Raw genomic sequence first — 19,369 nt, forward strand, 5'->3', positions numbered from 1 at the left:
ATGACCAAAATAATTAGCTGCTAACTGAAAATCAGTGGCTCACTCCTCATTTCCTCCAAAGAGCCCAATGACTTGAATAGCTTTTAGCTTAAAAGCACAACTGTGGGTGTTTCCAAGGCCTAGGAACCACAGAGTTGTGCACCAAGATCCCAGACTCACAAAAGAAGACATTGGAAATGATGGCTCCCAGCAGATGCCATTCACAGAGGAAGTGTTAGACATGGAGAATACAATCAGAGAAACCAATGGAAAACAGAAAACTGAAAGATGTGCCTGTATTTGTTTGAAAAAAAAAGTCAGGCATTATAGAAACATGAACTATGAACATAAAATAATCATGACTGGGGATTAAACAGCCTGTTAAAATTACTTTTTTTTCTCTTGCCTTAATTTTCCATCTGATTAAAACTTCCCACCAAAGGCCCTCAGACTTATGGGGCTTTGATTCTGGCAATGCATTGCAACTCTGGCAGGTAGCCAGCCTTTTATTTTTATCCCTCAGCCCTTTGGTCTTTTCTTCATATATTTCTCATCTTGCAGTATTTTTTTTCCTTTAGCCACAGAACATATGTAAACAACCAGAATTATTTTTGGAGTACAGAAGCATAACATACTCTATTTCTAGTTCTAACAAGAGATCATATTCTTGCAGATTCTTACTTTTTTTCAATGATTAGTTTAGGGCAAACATTTGTCTGTAAACAGGATACATTTATTAGGTACTTTATGCTGCTGAGAAACAGTCAAGATCCCTAAATATGGCCAAATAAAACTAATACAAAATTAAAATTGGGTTTTTTTTTCTAAATTAGATTACATTTAGACTGTTGATACACACTGCTGACTTTTCAAAAATATTATCCAAAGATAATATACTCAACACTATATGCACTGCAAACCTACCTCCAAATCCTAAAAGACAAGTTTACCAGAGTGCTTAGGAACATAGAAAACATGCTAAATTGCTTTCTGAACCTCAAAATGCTGAAGTGCACTCCTAATGCTTCAAGCCTACCTCAATGAAAGGATGTAACATCTACAGCATTTGCTTCTCTTTTCGTTCTTGTGAAACTTAAGAGAACTAAATCATGATCAGAGCTTTGAAATACTTATTCACTGATATTTGTAATTGCAGTTAGTAACTCGTGACAGGTTTGTTTCGTCTGAATGTTCATTTTAAGGTTATTGTCACTACTTTTTAATGTCCAGCTGACATATATCCTATCTTAGATTTACTAGAACCAAATTCAAAACTGCCTCTACACGTGTTCATGATTTATTGACTTCAACTTTCACCTATATCTCCTCTGCAATGTATGCCTTCTAAACACGGTTCTCTTACTGAATCAGCAACTGTCCATTTTAAACCCAATAAGTCTACAGTAGATCTGTCAACCAAAATTTCCAAATGTGCTTGCCCTCCCAAATAGCCATCCTGTAAAACCGTGCCACTTGAAGAAATCACTCTTTTTTGAGTGGCTTTGATAAGAAAATTCATGCTGAAGTTTAAAAAAAAATCCTGGCAAATCTTGTGCATTTTACTACTTAGTATGTCCACAACAATCACTAAGTCTGATTGCTTTGACAGCTTTTTAACCCCATCTGCTGACTCCAAGACTCTTTTGTCTTTCCCATCCCAAATTCTGCCACAGAGCCTAACATTATTGAATGTCAAGATCTTCCACCATCTACTTGGTTACAGTTTTTTCCTTAAAGAGTCTAATAAATGTAAGACATTCTACATCATTAGTACATTAATGGATATACGTATCAGCTGTGTTCTTCATATGCTGAAAAAGCATGAAATGCTAGAAACACTCTGAATTAATTCTATATACATTTCCCTCCTTACTTGTCACAGACATACAATGTGTGAATATTTTATGGACACTCTAAACTGTCCTTTGTGGTTTTGCATTTTGCAGTCAAATCTGTTGACTCCAGTTGGCGACCTACTTCTTTTATTTCTTTGGACCAATTTCCTGCCAGAGTCATGCAGCCAAAAAGGTAAAAAAACAGGTCTACAACTGTTCCTTCAGACACACATGTTGCTTGTGGTGCTCACTCTGAATTTGTCAGAAAAAAAATATTGAGGGTAATGTATCAGATGAGAAAGAGAGCACACAACTGCAGATAAGCTTTGATTCTTTGGAGGTACTTTTCCTCACAGCATCTCTAGAAGTACCTTCTTGCTTAGGGTGCGTTTATGACTTGCTTTGACATCCTCACATGATGATGCTCTCAACTGATTAATTTCCTTAAAAACTACAGTTTCAAAAGCTTTCACTCTTTCTGTGAGCATTCCTCATTAGAGAGAAGTAGAGTTGTGATGGATTTTGAAACACCTTTTACTGTGTCCTATGTAAGTTAATGAAAACACTATTAATAATGAGCAGACCTTAATTCTTGATCACATGTTCACACAGTGGAAAATTCATCCAAGATTTTAGTTCTGCAAGCTGCAGAAAACCTACTGGAGACACCTGGGACCTTGTTAAAGATCCAAGATATTTTGCTACTTTTGGGAAATCTGAATTAATCAGTTCTGAGTTGCCTCCTTCATCTTTCCCCAACCTGCCATCCGTGCATGTAACAAGCTACAAAAGGCTCACAGGACTCTCATACGAGCCCCTTTTATCTTACTCAGAGCATCTTTCATTGGAACTATGTGTCTTGAGCACATGCAGCAGGAAGTGTTTCCCAGCAGCCCAACCAAATAGAGTAACCCAAATTGCATCTTGCAGCCAGTCAGAAGGTAACTTTGGTGGCAAACTGACTTTTCTTTTTCCTGAAAACCTAAAGAAAGTTCCTGAGCTTCTATTTATATGTATGACTTTCCAGAATGAACTTCCCACTAAGAATTTCAGTTCATGTTCTATATATTTTACATTGGCCAAGTGTGATTAAAAGCTTTCAGCTGCACCTCTATGTACTGAAGCTTTTCCATCTACTGAAATACTGAGATTCTATTTTCTTCCATTACACAAAAGTTCCCAACATTTCCAGTGGCCCAATCATACATAAAATACTCTATTGAAGGAGCACTGGTAACCACAAATGTCATGTAAAGCAATTTGCCTTATCATTTGCTTGCTGCAGCCATTTATGGTGGGATTCCATGTACTTGTTCCAGGCACATATCTCAATGAGTCCCTATGGAAATTATCAGTATCCTTGATTGTAATATTTTTACCTCTCATTTTAACATTAAAAAATTCAGTCAAGTCTGCCTGCTTGTCCCCATCTACAAGCTTCTGGCAGCACATAGTCAGTTTAATGACAGTCTTGGTTCTGTTCCAGCAGATTATTAAAAAAAAACTATTCAGATGAAAAAATCAGCTGTGCTTAAATAGCCACATAGTCCAACCAGACAATTCAAAGGTTTTGGCTGTTTTTTATCTCTTACAGACCCTTATCAGGCCAATATACACATACACACAGACAATATTAATGGGGAGCTTAGTAATGTGTTTGTGCCTAAGTGTCATGATCTGCTGAACACATTACAGTAGGTGCATTACAGGGAGTGCATTATTGCTGCTCTGTGTTTCCACAGCCAGGCTTATTCAAGAGACCAAGGAGCTTAGCTTAATACTGGTCACCCCAGGTATGCCTTGATGATGTATTTTAAATGTGACTACTTAGAACATAAACAAGGACATGTATATACTTTAATACTTATCAGCAATTTACTGTAAAAGCAGTAAGGTGGCTGATAAACTGCCAATTATCCTTCTCCCATGTGCTACATATTTGTTGGAGATCTTAACAACAGTGCTGGAGAAAGGACGTCAAATGATGCTTAGAAATGTGATACACATTTTCATTTCACACTCCATCAGTTTTTACAACTAGAGCTCCATGAAATGTATGAGAATACTTGGCTAACAGCCATATCTACTGAGCTGTAAAATAAGAATCAGATCTCTTTTTAAAAGAGTTTCATTTTTTTTACATGACTAAATCAGATGTTGACCTTTTTCCAAAATATATTGTAAATATATTCTGTACCTCTACCCATCAATTAATTTTGAATCTCTGAATAGTGTTCAGACCTGTTTTAACAGATATGTAATCAATACATATTTTTTTTAGAACAGCTTTGTAAAAAAAATTAAACTAATTCCTCAATCCATTAAACTGAAATATATTGAATTATATAATTACTGGTGTTTAATCTTTTCAATTCTAATATGTTCTTTACCCATCTTGCATCTAGAAACAAGAAACAAATGTATTATTGCCTTTATAGTCAGCAAAGTAAAGCTACGATCATCAGCAAAAATATATTTTGAATTCAGATTTCAATCTGTCAGAAAAGATTAAAGCTTCATGCATATATAAATGGGAACTATAAAATGATAACAGATACATAGCATGGAATCATTTTGCTTGAACAGCTGTGGATTTGCCAGTGTAGTAAAGCAGAAAATGTCTTTTACTCACCTCTGTTAAACCAGAAACTTCTCCTTTTGCTAACGGTCTGCTGACGGATGCAGTATGAACTCTGGCATCTGATACTGGCTGCCCCTTCATAAAATGTTTCCCAGCTTCATAAATATTCACTTCTACCATCTTACCCATTAACAGAGGATCCTTTGGCACAAGAACCTTTCAAATAAAATAAAGACATAGTTACTACATACTGCAAGGAACATTAGAGTCTCTAGTATCCATTCAGAAAACAGATTTTTGATAAACACCAGAGAAAATCCTAAAACTTAAACATTTTAGTCACCAGTGTACACTACAGCCCTGGCACACTTGACCAGTAAGATCTCCAGCCTGCATTCTACAAGAGCTTTGCAGCGTTAGCTCAGCTCTTTTCAACTCCAACTGATTCCTAAAGTCATGCTTTTTGATTGATGAGAAAGTTGGGCCTGAACTGCAGCTTTTGAATCCAGACCCAAACAGTTCCCAAGGACATTTGGACTACACAATTCTAACAGACTGCTGCAAAGCCTCCCTTTTTCATCTCTGTCCCATGACACTTTAAAAAAAAATAATTCTGAGTCTGTAAAGGCTTCAGGACAGAAAGTATACCCTTTTCTCTTTGCACAAGCCTTTATTTTGATTGTGCAGATCCTTTGCAGCTGAGATGCATGATTGACAATGAATGCCTGTAAAAATAGATGACTGCTTCTTGGGTCAGCAACTAATGCCACTCTTTCCTGAATTCGCACAACCATGATATCAGACCATCCCACTTCACATAAAAGCACTAAACAGATGTTCCTAGGTCATGCATTTAAAAAAAGAAAGAGCCCAAAACACAGGAGCAACATTTTTTGGAATGGAAGAATAAATGGACTTTAAATGGCTCCAAAATAGGTAAGCAGTTGAAAAAGAAAGGCAGAATAATTTCTTGATGAAATTACATTTTTTACACTGTTTACAATGAAAAATTGAATCATGGGGACTTATTTAATAACATTTACTTGAAGCTTATCCACACACAGAATCCTAGAGTGGATCAGGTTGGAAGGGACCTCAGAGGAGTCATCTGATCCAATCTCAATGTTCAAGCAGGGTTATTATAGAGCACATGGCACAGGACTGCACCCAGGCAGTTCTGGAATTTCTCCAGTGAGGGAGACTCCACACCCTCTCTGGGCAATCTGTCCCAGTGCATGGTGACCCACACAGTAAAGAAGCTCTTCCTCATGTGCAGCCCCACATTTCTCTTCACAGAGAAAAGCAAGGCACAATTCTTCCCAAGAATGTTTCTGGGTTTCACATTCTCTGAACATCAGAGAAAGAAAACACAATTCTGATCTTATTTGCTGTGGCTCTGTTTGTGCTAAAGTAGAATGCAATATGTTTATCCAAAGTGATGGTGTTTTGTTTCCTTGGCCTATCAGGGCCAAGAGTGTGTGTGTGTCGGGACTGTCAGCTGACAGTCAGGAGAATTCTGTGCAGTTGTGTGCAGAGTTGAGTGCTTGGCAGATACAGTTTAGATGTAATGTAATATAGTATAGTATTAGTATAATAAAATAATTAATCAGCCTTCTGATAAGATGGAGTCAATGCATCATCATTCTCTCTCCCCTCGTTGGGGTTGCCTGCAAATTCAATACTCATGTTCAGGGGGAATTTCCCGAGCATCAGTTCCATTGCCTCTTGTCCTACCACTGGCACCACTGAGGAATAGCCTGGAAACACCCTCTGACACCCTCTCTTCAGATGCTTCGGGACATTCAGGAGATCCCCTCTCCTTGAGGCTGAACAGGCCCAGCTTCCTCAGCCTTTCCTCATGAGAGAGGTGCTTCAGTCCCCTGATCATCTTTGCTGTCCTCCACTGGAGCCATTCCAGCAGCCCCGTGTCTCTCTTGTACTGAGGAGCCCAGAAGTGGACCCAGCACTCCAGGTGTGGCCCTACCAGGGCTAAGGAGAGCTTTTCAAAGGAAAAGACCTTATCTTTTTGTCTTGATTCTTTGATGCTGAAATGGAAATGCCTTAAAATGGCTTAATTTTTAGGACTACATGTGCAGAGGATTTTCAGAGAAAAAAAATCTGTGCCATCTACATTTGGAGACCATTTTTTTTGCCAAACACTGCCTCTCCATTTTCACCTGTCACTACTGTTGATTGTTTCACTTGGAGGAAATCACCACCAGTGGTTGCCCTTCTTCCCTGAAGGCTCAAAGTGTTCATGACTGTAAGCACTTCAAGATCGTAGGATCTTGCTGAGCTTCCTAGGCATCTTCCAAGAAAGGTAGAAATCTTTGCCTTTCAGAGACAGGCAAGCTGAGACTCAGCAAACACGAAGTCAGGATCGCAATGCTCAGAGAGTGTTACAATGTGACTGGATCACAGTTCTTCCCAAAAAGAGATTTCTTGGGACTTTTTTGTTCAATGTTGTTTTATGGAAGCTTAATTAACTAAATGAAAAGCAATACATACAGGAAACAAAGTGTTGATTTTTTGTGTTGTGTTTGTACAGCACCTAATGCAGCTCATGATTGGGACTGGTAAAGAATTCACAAAATACAAATAGTCACGTAGGGACTCATTTTAAATTCTATTAGAGAAGAAATGCTTTTCATTAACAAAATGCAGTTCCTTTCCCTAAAATGTTATGTGTGGTATGTTTCATAAGGATGGTATCTTACTGCTCACCCAGGTAAGCACAAGAATCCATGCTAGTAACTAAGATTAATAGCAGTAAATTGAAAACCAGTCTAAAGTCTAAATATCATATTATATATTATTTAAGCTGAAGCTCAGAATCTTGGTGTAGTGTTCTGTTAACTCAAATAGTTATCAAATGTATTCTTTCTTCACTGAGCTCATCTGTACTAAAAAGAATTTGCTATTAAACCCACATCAATACAGCTGCACAGACAGACTTAGTGGTGGAGCTGCAGCTGATTTGCCCATCCTGGGCAAATTTAAATCAAAGGGAAACTAGGTAGCTGAGTATATACTGGGCTCATGCCCTCTGTAAATCTTCCATCTCCTCATGAATAAGGAACCAAATATAAACCAAACTTCAGAAAAAGAAACAGGTTAAGTGAAAATAACTGGGAGATAGTGTAAACAACCAAGCATCCAGGCTTGGCACACACTCAGATATTTTTTGAAGTATTTGTTAAGACAAAACCCTCAATGGTATTTCTAAGAAACTAAGTTAAGACAGTAGAAACTCACCTTGGCTATGGATCTGGCAAAGCACGCTTTGGTCACTTTAGACTATTCTGTTCAATGTAAACTGTATCATCTAAGCCTTCACTAAGCCTTCACAAATGTCAGCTGCAGCTCCACCACTAAGTCTGTCTGTGCAGCTGTATTGATGTGGGTTTAATAGCAAATTCTTTTTAGTACAGATGAGCTCAGTGAAGAAAGAATACATTTGATAACTATTTGAGTTAACAGAACACTACACCAAGATTCTGAGCTTCAGCTTAAATAATATATAATATGATATTTAGACTTTAGACTGGTTTTCAATTTACTGCTATTAATCTTAGTTACTAGCATGGATTCTTGTGCTTACCTGGGTGAGCAGTGAGATACCATCCTTATGAAACATACCACACATAACATTTTAGGGAAAGGAACTGCATTTTGTTAATGAAAAGCATTTCTTCTCTAATAGAATTTAAAATGAGTCCCTACGTGACTATTTGTATTTTGTGAATTCTTTACCAGTCCCAATCATGAGCTGCATTAGGCGCTGTACAAACACAACACAAAAAATCAGCACTTTGTTTCCTGTATGTATTGCTTTTCATTTAGTTAATTAAGCTTCCATAAAACAACATTGAACAAAAAAGTCCCAAGAAATCTCTTTTTAATCTCCATGTTACTCAACTCTGACTGATAAGCTACAAAATCAAGGAGCATCAATACATAAGACTTAGACAGAAATTGGATATGCAATAAAAAAAAAAAAAAGTGAGGAAAAAATAATTAGCAACCCATATATCTAACAGAAACAGAGAGTTCAAGAATAGCCATGTTACTTACTACTTACTACTAGGAAAAACAAATAAATAAATTCTGTAACATAACCCAAAACCAGAAGAAAGTACAGCCATCACCTATATTCTCCCCAGGTTCAGAGAAAAAAAACAACTATTGGTAGCAAAAGTAAATTGTAGACAGCTTAGTCCAAGAAAATGGAGATTAAAATCATGATGATTCAGGAAAGCTAATTTTAATGGTCTAAAGCAAGTCATTGGCTTTTGAGCAAAAATAGCAACTTCGGAAAATTGATGTGTGTGTTTCCTTCCCAGCTCAAAGATAATGTTTTTGTGTGGCAAGAATTTATATACGTGAAGTACACAGAAGGAAATGACAAAAACTAGAAGGAAGGCATGCCATTTACGGGGACCCACAGAAGCCTGAGAAGTGAACTCACAAAAGCAAAATGAGGTTGAACAAGTCCAAGTGCAAGGTGCTGCAGCCAGGCTGGGGCAATCCTAGACATAAGTACAGACTGGGAAAAGAACTCATGGAGAGTGGGAACTTTCCTGCTGGGAAGGACTTGGGGGTGCTGGCAGATGAGAGGCAGGACATGAGCCAGAAATGTGCACTTGCAGACCAGAAAGCCAATTGTATCCTGTGCTGCATCCAAAGAGGGGTGGCCAGTAGGGCCCCATCCAGCCCAAACCATTGTATGATGCTATGAAACACAATATATCATGTTGAAGCGTTTATCTAAAAAAGTTTCTGACCCTTCTACTGTTAGGATTTTTTTTTTCAAATTGCATTGCCTGAAATACTTTTCAGAAAGATGTATGCAAACTGTCATGACTCAACTATTCACAAATCAGTGCTTTGGGGACACTGAAATTAAAATTGCTGCAATAATTAACAGCTTCTTAAATCATGCTGTACACTCAAACATCCACTGTATATTTCTTAACATAATTTCAGGTAAATTATATTTAAAACACAATAATAAAACAAAATATGTCATAGAAAAGTCTTGATGGTCACATGTTTCCTGGAAAATGCTTCTTATTTCTTTATTAGATTTTTTTTCTCCTGACACACTGTGTTGCTGAGATTATCAGAAAGCAAAGATAAAAGAAAAATATGTTATTTGGTTTATTTAACTGTACCTGCTCATAGAAAGGATTGTGAGCAACGTAGTATTTGAAGTCAAAGGATTCTTCTGTTACCAAAACTCTCTGCCTCTCACCAACCTGGAAAATAGAAGATGAGAGATGTCTCAGAAAGCAAAACCAATGAATTATACTGAGAACTTCAGCTACAAACAAATGCCCTTAGCAGAAATAATCAAATTCTCTGAGGAACCTCTGTATCAGCAAGAAAGTGGAGTGGAGAAAACCCTACTTACAAGAGTCTAAAACTGACAGGGTTAAAAGAATGGAGGGACAGAACTGAGGGGCTGTAATGAAAAAATTGAGGGGCCAACAGGAAAATCCAGTTCAGAAATATAAACTGGTTTTTATTTATTAATGTGATAGCAAATAAAAATGTAAGATGTGAACAAAGTCCATTACCTTTTCATCCACCTAATGAAAAAAATCTGCAATCAATCACCAAAAGGGTGTCTTTTCTTTAAAAGTCACACTTGTAATTTACAATTCTGGGGCATCTCCTTATTCCCTCTTGGTGAGCTCATTTCACTGTACTCATGAGATCACACCGATTTCCATGGCAGTGGAGCCAACACTGCATATTACAAAGACTCAAGAAGAAGAGTTTATAACAACTCACACACTCAACATACTAAAGGCAAAATAAACACTGGTCTGGAAAGAAAAGTGTTTCAATTATACTTCTCAACTTCCAAATACACTTACACTGTTCAAGGGAAGCAGCAATTTTAAAATTAAATTGAAGACTCAAAGACAAATTAGTTGCATTTAAGGACCAAACAGATATGGAACAAAATCTGACTTTCCCAAAGTTCAAAATGTCCCTCTGGTCCTGTCCATTACTGAGTCTATGATGAAGTGTATAGCCTAATTTCTGCAAACCTGGAAGGACATTTAGCTCACATTTTTAGTCTGAGCCCATCTCTACTTTTTCCATCTAAATGTGCTCTAGATTATTTCCAAACTATTTAACAAATGCATTCTGCAAATTTCAACTGTCTAGCAAGTTAAATTTACCCACTGCTTTTATTACTATTCTGAGACTCAAGAAGGTTTCACATTTTACGCCACAGTTTTAATATCCATGAGCAAAGTCACATTCCCCTCCCCTCTCCCTGAAAGATTCCCACCACATCCCAGTGGCAGCTGTTACACACAAGTTTTAAGATCTCCATCATAAGTTCCATGTGAACTCTGCAAGATTCTGAGAGGATAATAATGCTTTGATTCTTTAAGGTACAAGCAGTAAAAGATAAGATTAGGATTTTCTATTACAGTTAATTGTAGAAAACAGAACTTTAAGAAATAGGAGCAGCAATGTCACATCTGCATTACGGTATATACGTGTACACACATATGTATACACACGAGATATGTATATAATTCTCCACTTGCTGAAAAGAAAGATTTCACAGAATAACTCTCGCCTTCCCTTCCTTGTGCATTTATCTGGAACATTTCCAAAGTAAACCCTGGAAAGCAAAGGAAACAGCAAGCACCCAGCTCATTTCCCCAAAGGCAGATAGACTTTACTCCCCAGAGCCACAAGTTGTGGGGTACACAGCAGAAGGGGACAAATCCCTTAAGTCTAAACCCAGTGACAGACCTCTAATAGTAGAAAGTATGTATATTTTTGCATACTTTTAAGAGGTGTTTAAGATTTGTTTATAACACATTTAGAATTTCCATTCTCTGGGAAGTCTGAAACTACAAATAACAACTGATATAACATACTCAAATTTTAGTAAAAATCCAGTGTAACCACTGGTGGTTTATTTTATTATTGTTTTCAAGAAAGCAGTCATTTAACTTAAATCCCCAGAGGAGTTTTGCAAAATATGTCAATAAGGCACTTGAGATAACTACTCCAGTAATAAGATTACAGAAAACATTTCCCCTAAACTAAGAGGTTTTGTTACTTCCATAATATTTGAGACCACAGCTTTTAAAAATCACAGCTCAACATCTGCTGTAGCACTGAAGTGCTCAAGTCTCAGATGTCCTGCAATATTATGAAAAAGAGGAGGACAGAATGTTAGATAAGCAACATTCACCCTTGGGCAAACATGCTACCACTGAAAAGCATGAAGGCCAATCACCAAGTCATGTCCTCACATCCTGTTTATTATTTACCGACACCAAAACTGGCTCAGAGAAATATTGGGTCTGTAACTCATTTCTCACTTGTCTTGTGGTTCCCTGGCTCTCTCTGGTCACAACAGTCTGCCTCCATCGTGGCTATGAACCCTGCCTGTGAGGCAGACTAGGCTACATGTGTTATCTTCATACTCTGAGATGACAGAATGGTAAGCATATTATGCAGAAAAAAAAATATTAAAAAAACAGAGGGAAGAAGAAAAGAACACCTGTGTTAGATCATTTGATATAAGCTGTGGTTTCTTCAGAGAGATGTTGCCAGTTTTTCTCAGCTTTGCTTCCAGGAGCCAAAAGAGGTCAGGTCTCCATGTCTCAGTGGGCCAGAGGGAGAGATTCTGGGCTCAGAATTTCTTGGGAATGGGAAGAAATCAGGGAGGATTTCTGATCCTAAATTCATCATATAGGATCAGAACGGTGGCATTTAAATTGAAGACCAGAAGCTCAGAGGAGCAAAACAGCCTATACCAATTTACAGTACATGCATGCAGATAGACAGAAAGACACACAGAAAACTAGCATGGTGCACTGTAAGGAATGAAAAGTAAACCCAGTAATTGTCCACTTGCTGAAGTTATGGATCTGTAGCCTTGGCCAAGGCTGAGCTCCAAGAGAGATCCAATACTGAGCTATTTGCAGACTCCTTTGCCATAACAACAGAGGAGGAAAATTCCATTTAATGAGTTAGGCCATTGCGTATTCATGATCTACAAGAGTAATTGGCTACATGCATTTGTAAGACAGAAAATTACTATCTATCCTGCATCCAAGTATAATTAAGAAGAAATGTAAGTACGCAAAATGCAGCTTTGGTATTGAAATTTGTTCAAAAAGTGGAATATGTCATCATTTCTGCAATTATTCCCCTGGGATCTCTAAGTGCCTAAGTTCCACCTCTCACAGAATTTAAATATGCAGAAACCAGACATGATATCTAATAACAGTCATAATTATAATAACTTTGATGATTTTTTTTTTCAGGCATGTAGCAGCAGAAGTAGTTCAGTATCTTATTTTTATTCCTATTCTTTCATCTGCTTCCATAGGTACACATGAGTTCCAGCTCTCAGGGAACTACAATTCTGCCAAAGCATCTGGAACTGAGGCAACTCAGCCCTGGCATCTCAATTTGGAAAGGTTTCCTACAGAAGCATTATTTTTTACTTTATGGCTGACATTATGAAAATATTTATGAATGATAGCAAAAGAAACCCTTGTCCAGCAATCTCCCCCATGCCAAATTGGACTAGTCACATAATTTCCTCAAGGGCAATTTGCTTTCACCAAAAACCATGCAACAATTGCTGCTGGTCTGATCACTTCCTGCACTGCAACAGTTACCAGGAAGTTTGTAAATCTCAGAGTTAATAATCAAATCATTTAGGAACTTTTATTTCATTTTCATTTATCCTACAGGAAATTCTGACATGATAATTCTTTAACTCAGTTTTTCCTTCACCGGAAACCATGAAAAGCAGGTTTTCCAGCTGGCTGATTTTATAGAATGAATGAACAGCAAGAAATGTCCAAAATCCTTCTTGGCTGCAGTCAAATTAAGTTTCTCTTTTAAACCAAAACTGACTGAATCACATAAAACACAAGACCAATTTTTAAACTCTGCAACAGTCTGGGTGCCAAGGACTGTCCCTTTTTACATGCTTTGATAGAATATCGCTACATAATGTCAGCAGTGGTGCCTGCTGTGATCACAATCAGGTGATTTTTTTTTTTCCCATCAATGAAGACTATGACTGCACAGTTTGGATTTGTTACTTACTACAGCCAGAGCATGTGGAACATGATATTTTTCAATGTTTCCTTATTGTTCTTTTACCTGTATTTTATCAGCTTTGTTTTTTAAGAGCCGCTGATTGGCTAAAAATATATAAATTAATAACCACTGTACTTCTATAATTCTCCCATAGAAGCACACTGCCCATGCAGCAACTCCACTGATTTAGAGACAGTGGCCAAACCCTTCCTCAGACTAAGTTCAATTCATAGTAAAATTGATAAGCAGGTCTCCATTTCTCTTGAAGGAGGCTGCCTTGGATTCTGACCCAAATCATCATGGAACATACTCAGTATAAGGCTTGGAAGCCACATAAAAATCTGCTTTCCTGTATTTGTTATTTAAATATGTCACAAAACAAGCAATAAAAAATACACACCATCACAATTTATGTGTGTGCATATTCTAGCAGATTATTCTGATGTATAGAATATTTCCAGTAAACATATTTGACCTTTATTAAGTATAACAAATTTTAGGCAAAAGCAATGTAGATAGTTTCTTCTACATCAGTTTTGGTTTAGTTCTCTCCTGATTTTTCAGTTGTGGTCTAATTATTTTGAATAAATTTTAGTAATTATGCAGACTATGTATTCTTCACTATAAAGCAGAAATGAACTGCTGGACCTGTTTTTTTAAAAATCATGTGAATCCGTCTGAAAATAGAAGCCAAATTTGTTGAAAATTATAATCAAGCATTCTCTAGGTCTTCTGTTTACATATTGTATGGCTGATAAAGAAGTCAGTGTGCCACTACCTCCCAGTAAAAGCAACAAAGTTTGTAGAAACTTATGACATAGTCCTGTTTTGATGATATCAAAACACATCTATTTTCAAAATCTCTTCTGTACTGCTTTGTTCTGCTATGCAGCACTGCTCCTCAAAAATTTAGAATGTATACATCTTTCCCCTTCTGAACATAATATTGGAGACAAAGGATGGACTTGTCTCAGAGCTTTTAGACAAAGTTGTTTAGGATTTAAATGTGGATATTGGAAAGCAGTAACATGAAAATAGTTCAGCTCCTGAGCATGACAATTTTTACGCTGGGATAAATATACTTTTCTAGCACACAGCACAGACAGCTGCCACTTCACTAAGGCTCATGTTACAACGGCTGTCCAATTCCAGATGGGTACATGCCTCCTTTTTATGATGTTATGTTCAGTGCATAACCCTGCACAGAACTACAGCAACAGAGTGACATAAATATTTAGAGTTCCATATCTTTTGCATCATACAAAAATCAGTCAGATTAATCTTTACAGCATATGTCTGGCTCATGTCTTACCTGGGGACAGAAACATAGAACCTGAGCACTTCAGTGCTGCAGAGTAAGCAGCTGAATACACGGATTTCATGTATCCCTACCTCTTCCTCCCAAACCTAGACAATGCTGTCTCAGTCCTACAATGCCTCTAATCTGCAACAAAAGCAAAATTCTCTGTGTTTTTTCTGTACTTATATTGCTCAGGTTTTTTTCAGCTTTGGAAACAGCACTGGGTGCTTGTTTTCATATACAGGAAAGTATTCAGCTCTTAACTAATGAACTCTGAAAACCCAAGTGAAAAGCAGAGAATGCTCAGCAAGGTGTCTCGTTTCACGGTCAACCAATACAGCTGACTTTGTTAAATCATCATTATTGAACTGCCCTTCTTTAAACAAAGCTGCAGAATTTATTTTTTTAAAGATTGCATAAAAAGTATAATTTATGAAATAGTATCTAGGAAAATGGCTTTTTAAAATTTTGTTTTAGGCACACTTCTTCAGCCACACAGTTCTTTCCACAGCATCATTCAAAATTCAGAATGGACAAGGCAACAGATGCCCACAGAAAAAACTCTTTCAACCATTTTCCAGGCTGGCTTGAGGCAGTGCAAGCTGGAAGGAAGGATTAGGTATAAATTAAAAGACAGCCAGCTCTAATAGTACACAATCAGCATAACAAAAAAGTGCTTTAGACCTTCGGCAGCAGGCACTGCAGCTCATTAACAGCAAGTGAACACCTTCTCTTTGGTCCCCTTATGAATTTGTTGGCATAGTTATGGGGGAGGGAAAAGGTGGGGAGAGAAGGAGGTGAGAGATAGAAGTAGACTGCTTCTGCTTTCTTGGCCCACTGCTCACGCTTCAGGGTAAATAGATCCCTTCTATTACTGTGCACCTGCATCTGACTGCTTCATTTTGATTTGGTCTCCTGCTGGGAAAATGTAGCTTCTCCCAGCACATACAAACCCTGCCATGCAGCTTAGATGAAAATTATATTCAGAGATGTGAGCGGTGACCTAAAAATGACAACTGCTCCTCAAAATATCTGATTCCTTTTAAATTCTGTAAGCTTGCATTTTGCTTGTCTCTCCTTTTCATTGCCTCGAAAAGAGGTAATAGAAGTAGAATGTTGACAACTCTGTCATATTACATTTCCAAATTTCATTGCCTGTGTACAATATTACAAAAGGAAAATAAGTTTTCTGAAATGGGAGATACATATTGCCCCTGAAAGCAGTCTCTCTCAATGGATCTTTCTGTTATAACCTCAGCTTCAGCAGAAAAAGGATGAGGTGTCAGAAATGGGCTTTTTTCTGGCTTTCCTCGTTGCTAAGACGCTGTTTTGTTGAGTTCTCTGAAACACTGTTTCCACACGTGCAAAATCCAATTCTGATTGTTACACAGAGGAGTGACCACAGAGCTGGGGAAGTTGCTACAGCAATATAAAATCGTGCAAAACTGGTATTTGAGACTATCAGGTAGCATCAGCACTTAAACTGCCTTAATGTAATACTGGCAAAAGCCTCTCCCTCCTTCTCTTTTTCAAATGATCTAACAAACCTGATAAAACTGTTGCAAATATCTACAGAAAAATTCTAAATAAAATATCATCTCAAAATAGGAACAACAAACATCTAAGAAGGTAAAATATGTTTAAGGTCTTCCTTACATACCCCTAACATTTCACAAATAAAACAAAAAATCTAGACAATGAGTCTACCCTTAAGAAAACTTGACATTAAAAATAAAAGTATGGGAAAGCACTGTCAATGCTGATTTTATAGAATAGAAGATGGCCTTTAGGAGAATCTTTTCATTTTCAACTTCCAGCCAATTTGGCAATCAGATGGATTATGGTGGCATGAGTAAACAAATATATGGGTTCTTTAAATTTTATTGTGCTTTTTTTCTAATAACAAGCTAAGCCTGTAGTGAAACAAGGCAACCAAGCTTAAAAGAATGATAGTCTTTGTTAGGAAAGGCCATCCTTATGCTTCTTCTGTGAAATTATTTAGAATTATTTAGATTGGGTGTTTTTGCTGGAAGCAGTTCCTTAAGACATACTGTGCATTTCCAAGTGATTTAAGCACAATATGAAGTGGTAGTTGCTAAGGCAACAATGTGCAATTCCTGTTTCGGTGATCTCTCTTAACAGCTGCATAAGCCCAGGCAAGTATCAGTCATATGAGAATTTATAAATCAGCTCGGTAAATACCCTATCAAATAACTTCTCCAGGAACTGCTTTAGGAACTCACAATACCAAACTGTTTACTCAGACCAAAGTCTTGTCTACACTACGGAAACAGAAGTGCTCAGCAGTGGCTCTGTCAGGAGGGTGCTGATGCAGGGCTGTGTTCAGCACCAGCAGCTGTGGAAGAGAATTGCCAGGAATAATAAGGAATAATAATTGCCAGGAATAATAAAAGGCCTCAATGTAAGCTCCACTTCAGTAAATCGCAGGCCGAACCACAGGTCGCTTCCTCACAGACAAAACAAAGAAGGCAAAATTTAGGAACAGATGAAAATACTGGATTTGAGAACACAGATGACAAAGTGAACACAGCACTGATACAAATCAACACTCAGTTTTGTCTCCCCTGACATGATGCTGGGATCTCTCCAGTAAGATTGGGTGCTCCTAGAATTCATCTGGTATTTTTTAGTCAAATACACTAAAAGTGTAGTCTGATATTTTTTAATCAAATACACCAAAAAAGATTGCAAAAAAAAGGTCTGACTTCTCTCCAAAACATTACTACAATTTTTCTGCTCATCCTACAACTGAGGCCAATGTTCTCTGTTCATCTCATCTGAGAAGAAAGGGAGAGCAGATGGGATGAAATAGAAAAAAAACAAAGGTTCAAAATGACCCTGTTTGCAAAGCCAAACCCAAAATCTCCCCCAAAATCTACTAAAACCTCTCTTAATACATTTAACAGCACACAAAATACGTAAAGTACCATTGTGGGTTAATTAACTTAGAATACAAAATGGTGGCACTCGCTGAGAGTTAGAAAAGGGCATAAATATGTATCAGCCTTCTTTTCAAAAGAATATAAAAACTCCTCCTGCCTACATGAATCACAGGCTTCTAAAAAAAGCATCTGCACATCATCAGAACCTGCTAATGTTAATGAGGATAGGCTAATGATATTATTTTCTTTTGTTTTGAAGGTAGATACTATATGATCAAAAATTACACACTTCAGGGGGTTTCTTCAGTCTAAGGCAAGGTAAGACCCTAGAACTGCTGACACTTCTAGCGGCATAATGCTGAATGACAAATAACATCAAGGGCTCACAGAGGGACCAAAGTGAATGAGTCATTAAATAATGATAAATGTAGTGTGACTTTACATTGTTTAGAATTTAATAGCAACTACTCTCAAACTAGATGGGATGCATTTTACTATTTTTAAACTGTATGCCAATTATTTGCATCTAAAAAAGGTAAGCAAAAGAAACAACTCTTCATTAGCAAACTAGAATGATAATTCTGGCCAATTCTTAATTATCCATTCAAGGAAATGAAAATAAATCAGTTCAAGAAAATTGTAAGATAAATCACTTCTGTTCTAAAACAAAAAGAGAGAAATTACTACTATGGACTAAATATCTTTCTAATGTTTTCTCCATAACTTACTCAGTTCTCAAGGCTAAGCATAAAGTTAGCACAGAACCTCATCTCGGTGCTGTTGTGTACACTCATTACCTTTTGTGTTATACCAGAACAAATATTTTCGATTAAAGGCTTGTCTCCTGAGTAAATTCTCTTAAACATCTACTCCACTGTGTGTCACCTTCTCTTTAAAAAAGCCCTTACATAGCTCAGACAGTAAGAAGTACTTAAAAATTGGAAAACACTACAAGTTTCTACTTCAAATTAAGCAGCAACACCCTTTGCTGTATTTGGATTTTAATACATCAGAAAGAGGAACCAGCTGTACAATTTAATAGCAAGAAAAATCAATTATTGCCATAGGTCAACAAGAAACACACTAGAATTTCTAAACCCAGCTGTTATGATCACATTATAAACTTTTAAAATAAAAAACATCACAGCTGATGTTAAATATTTTGTCTGTAGCTCTGTGCACATCACATCACTAATCAGAGTATTGTGCTCTCACCTAGCAGGTTTCCAATTCCACACCAAGTGTACTGGCTAATTCATCAATTAAGCCAACAGAATGGTGGTTTGGACATACACATTAAACAATACAATACCTAGACAGGCCTGAAACTTCTTTTAGATATATATATATATATATATATATATTTTAACCCTCTGTGTGGGTATGACAAGATGGGTGGTTTAAGTATACATGAAAATGGGGATTCAGAGGGAGATTTACACATTGTTCAGCAGTCTTGCAAACTCAGGGAAGGAGTGGCCCTGCCTATCTTTAGGATTTTTGCAGACCATCCAAAAAGGAGGTTGACAGCTGTGAAACAGGGCCTCAAGAATAGAGGATCTTCTTATGCCTCTGTGAAAAAAGCCTGCAAATACAAATAGAAATGTGCCATGTAAATATAACAATTCTCCAAGGAAAAAAATATTTTGAATTTCTATTTATGCTCCTT

The 19,369-nt window shown here is 37.2% G+C and overlaps 1 protein-coding gene across 1 annotated transcript in view; it reads right to left on the reverse strand.

Annotated features, from left to right (window-relative positions):
• The window catches only part of CDKAL1 (CDK5 regulatory subunit associated protein 1 like 1), a 379,153-nt gene that overhangs the window by 18,637 nt on the left and 341,147 nt on the right, over positions 1-19,369 (reverse strand). Inside the window, exons 14-15 of the mRNA XM_058022013.1 lie at positions 9,570-9,653; positions 4,447-4,611 (exon numbers count right to left, since the gene is read on the reverse strand). Coding sequence (XP_057877996.1) covers positions 4,447-4,611; positions 9,570-9,653 — 249 coding nt within the window. The remainder of the gene's footprint in view (positions 1-4,446; positions 4,612-9,569; positions 9,654-19,369) is intronic.

The sequence above is a fragment of the Melospiza georgiana genome, chromosome 1, assembly GCF_028018845.1.
Source record: "Melospiza georgiana isolate bMelGeo1 chromosome 1, bMelGeo1.pri, whole genome shotgun sequence".
Taxonomy (NCBI): Eukaryota; Metazoa; Chordata; class Aves; order Passeriformes; family Passerellidae; genus Melospiza; species Melospiza georgiana.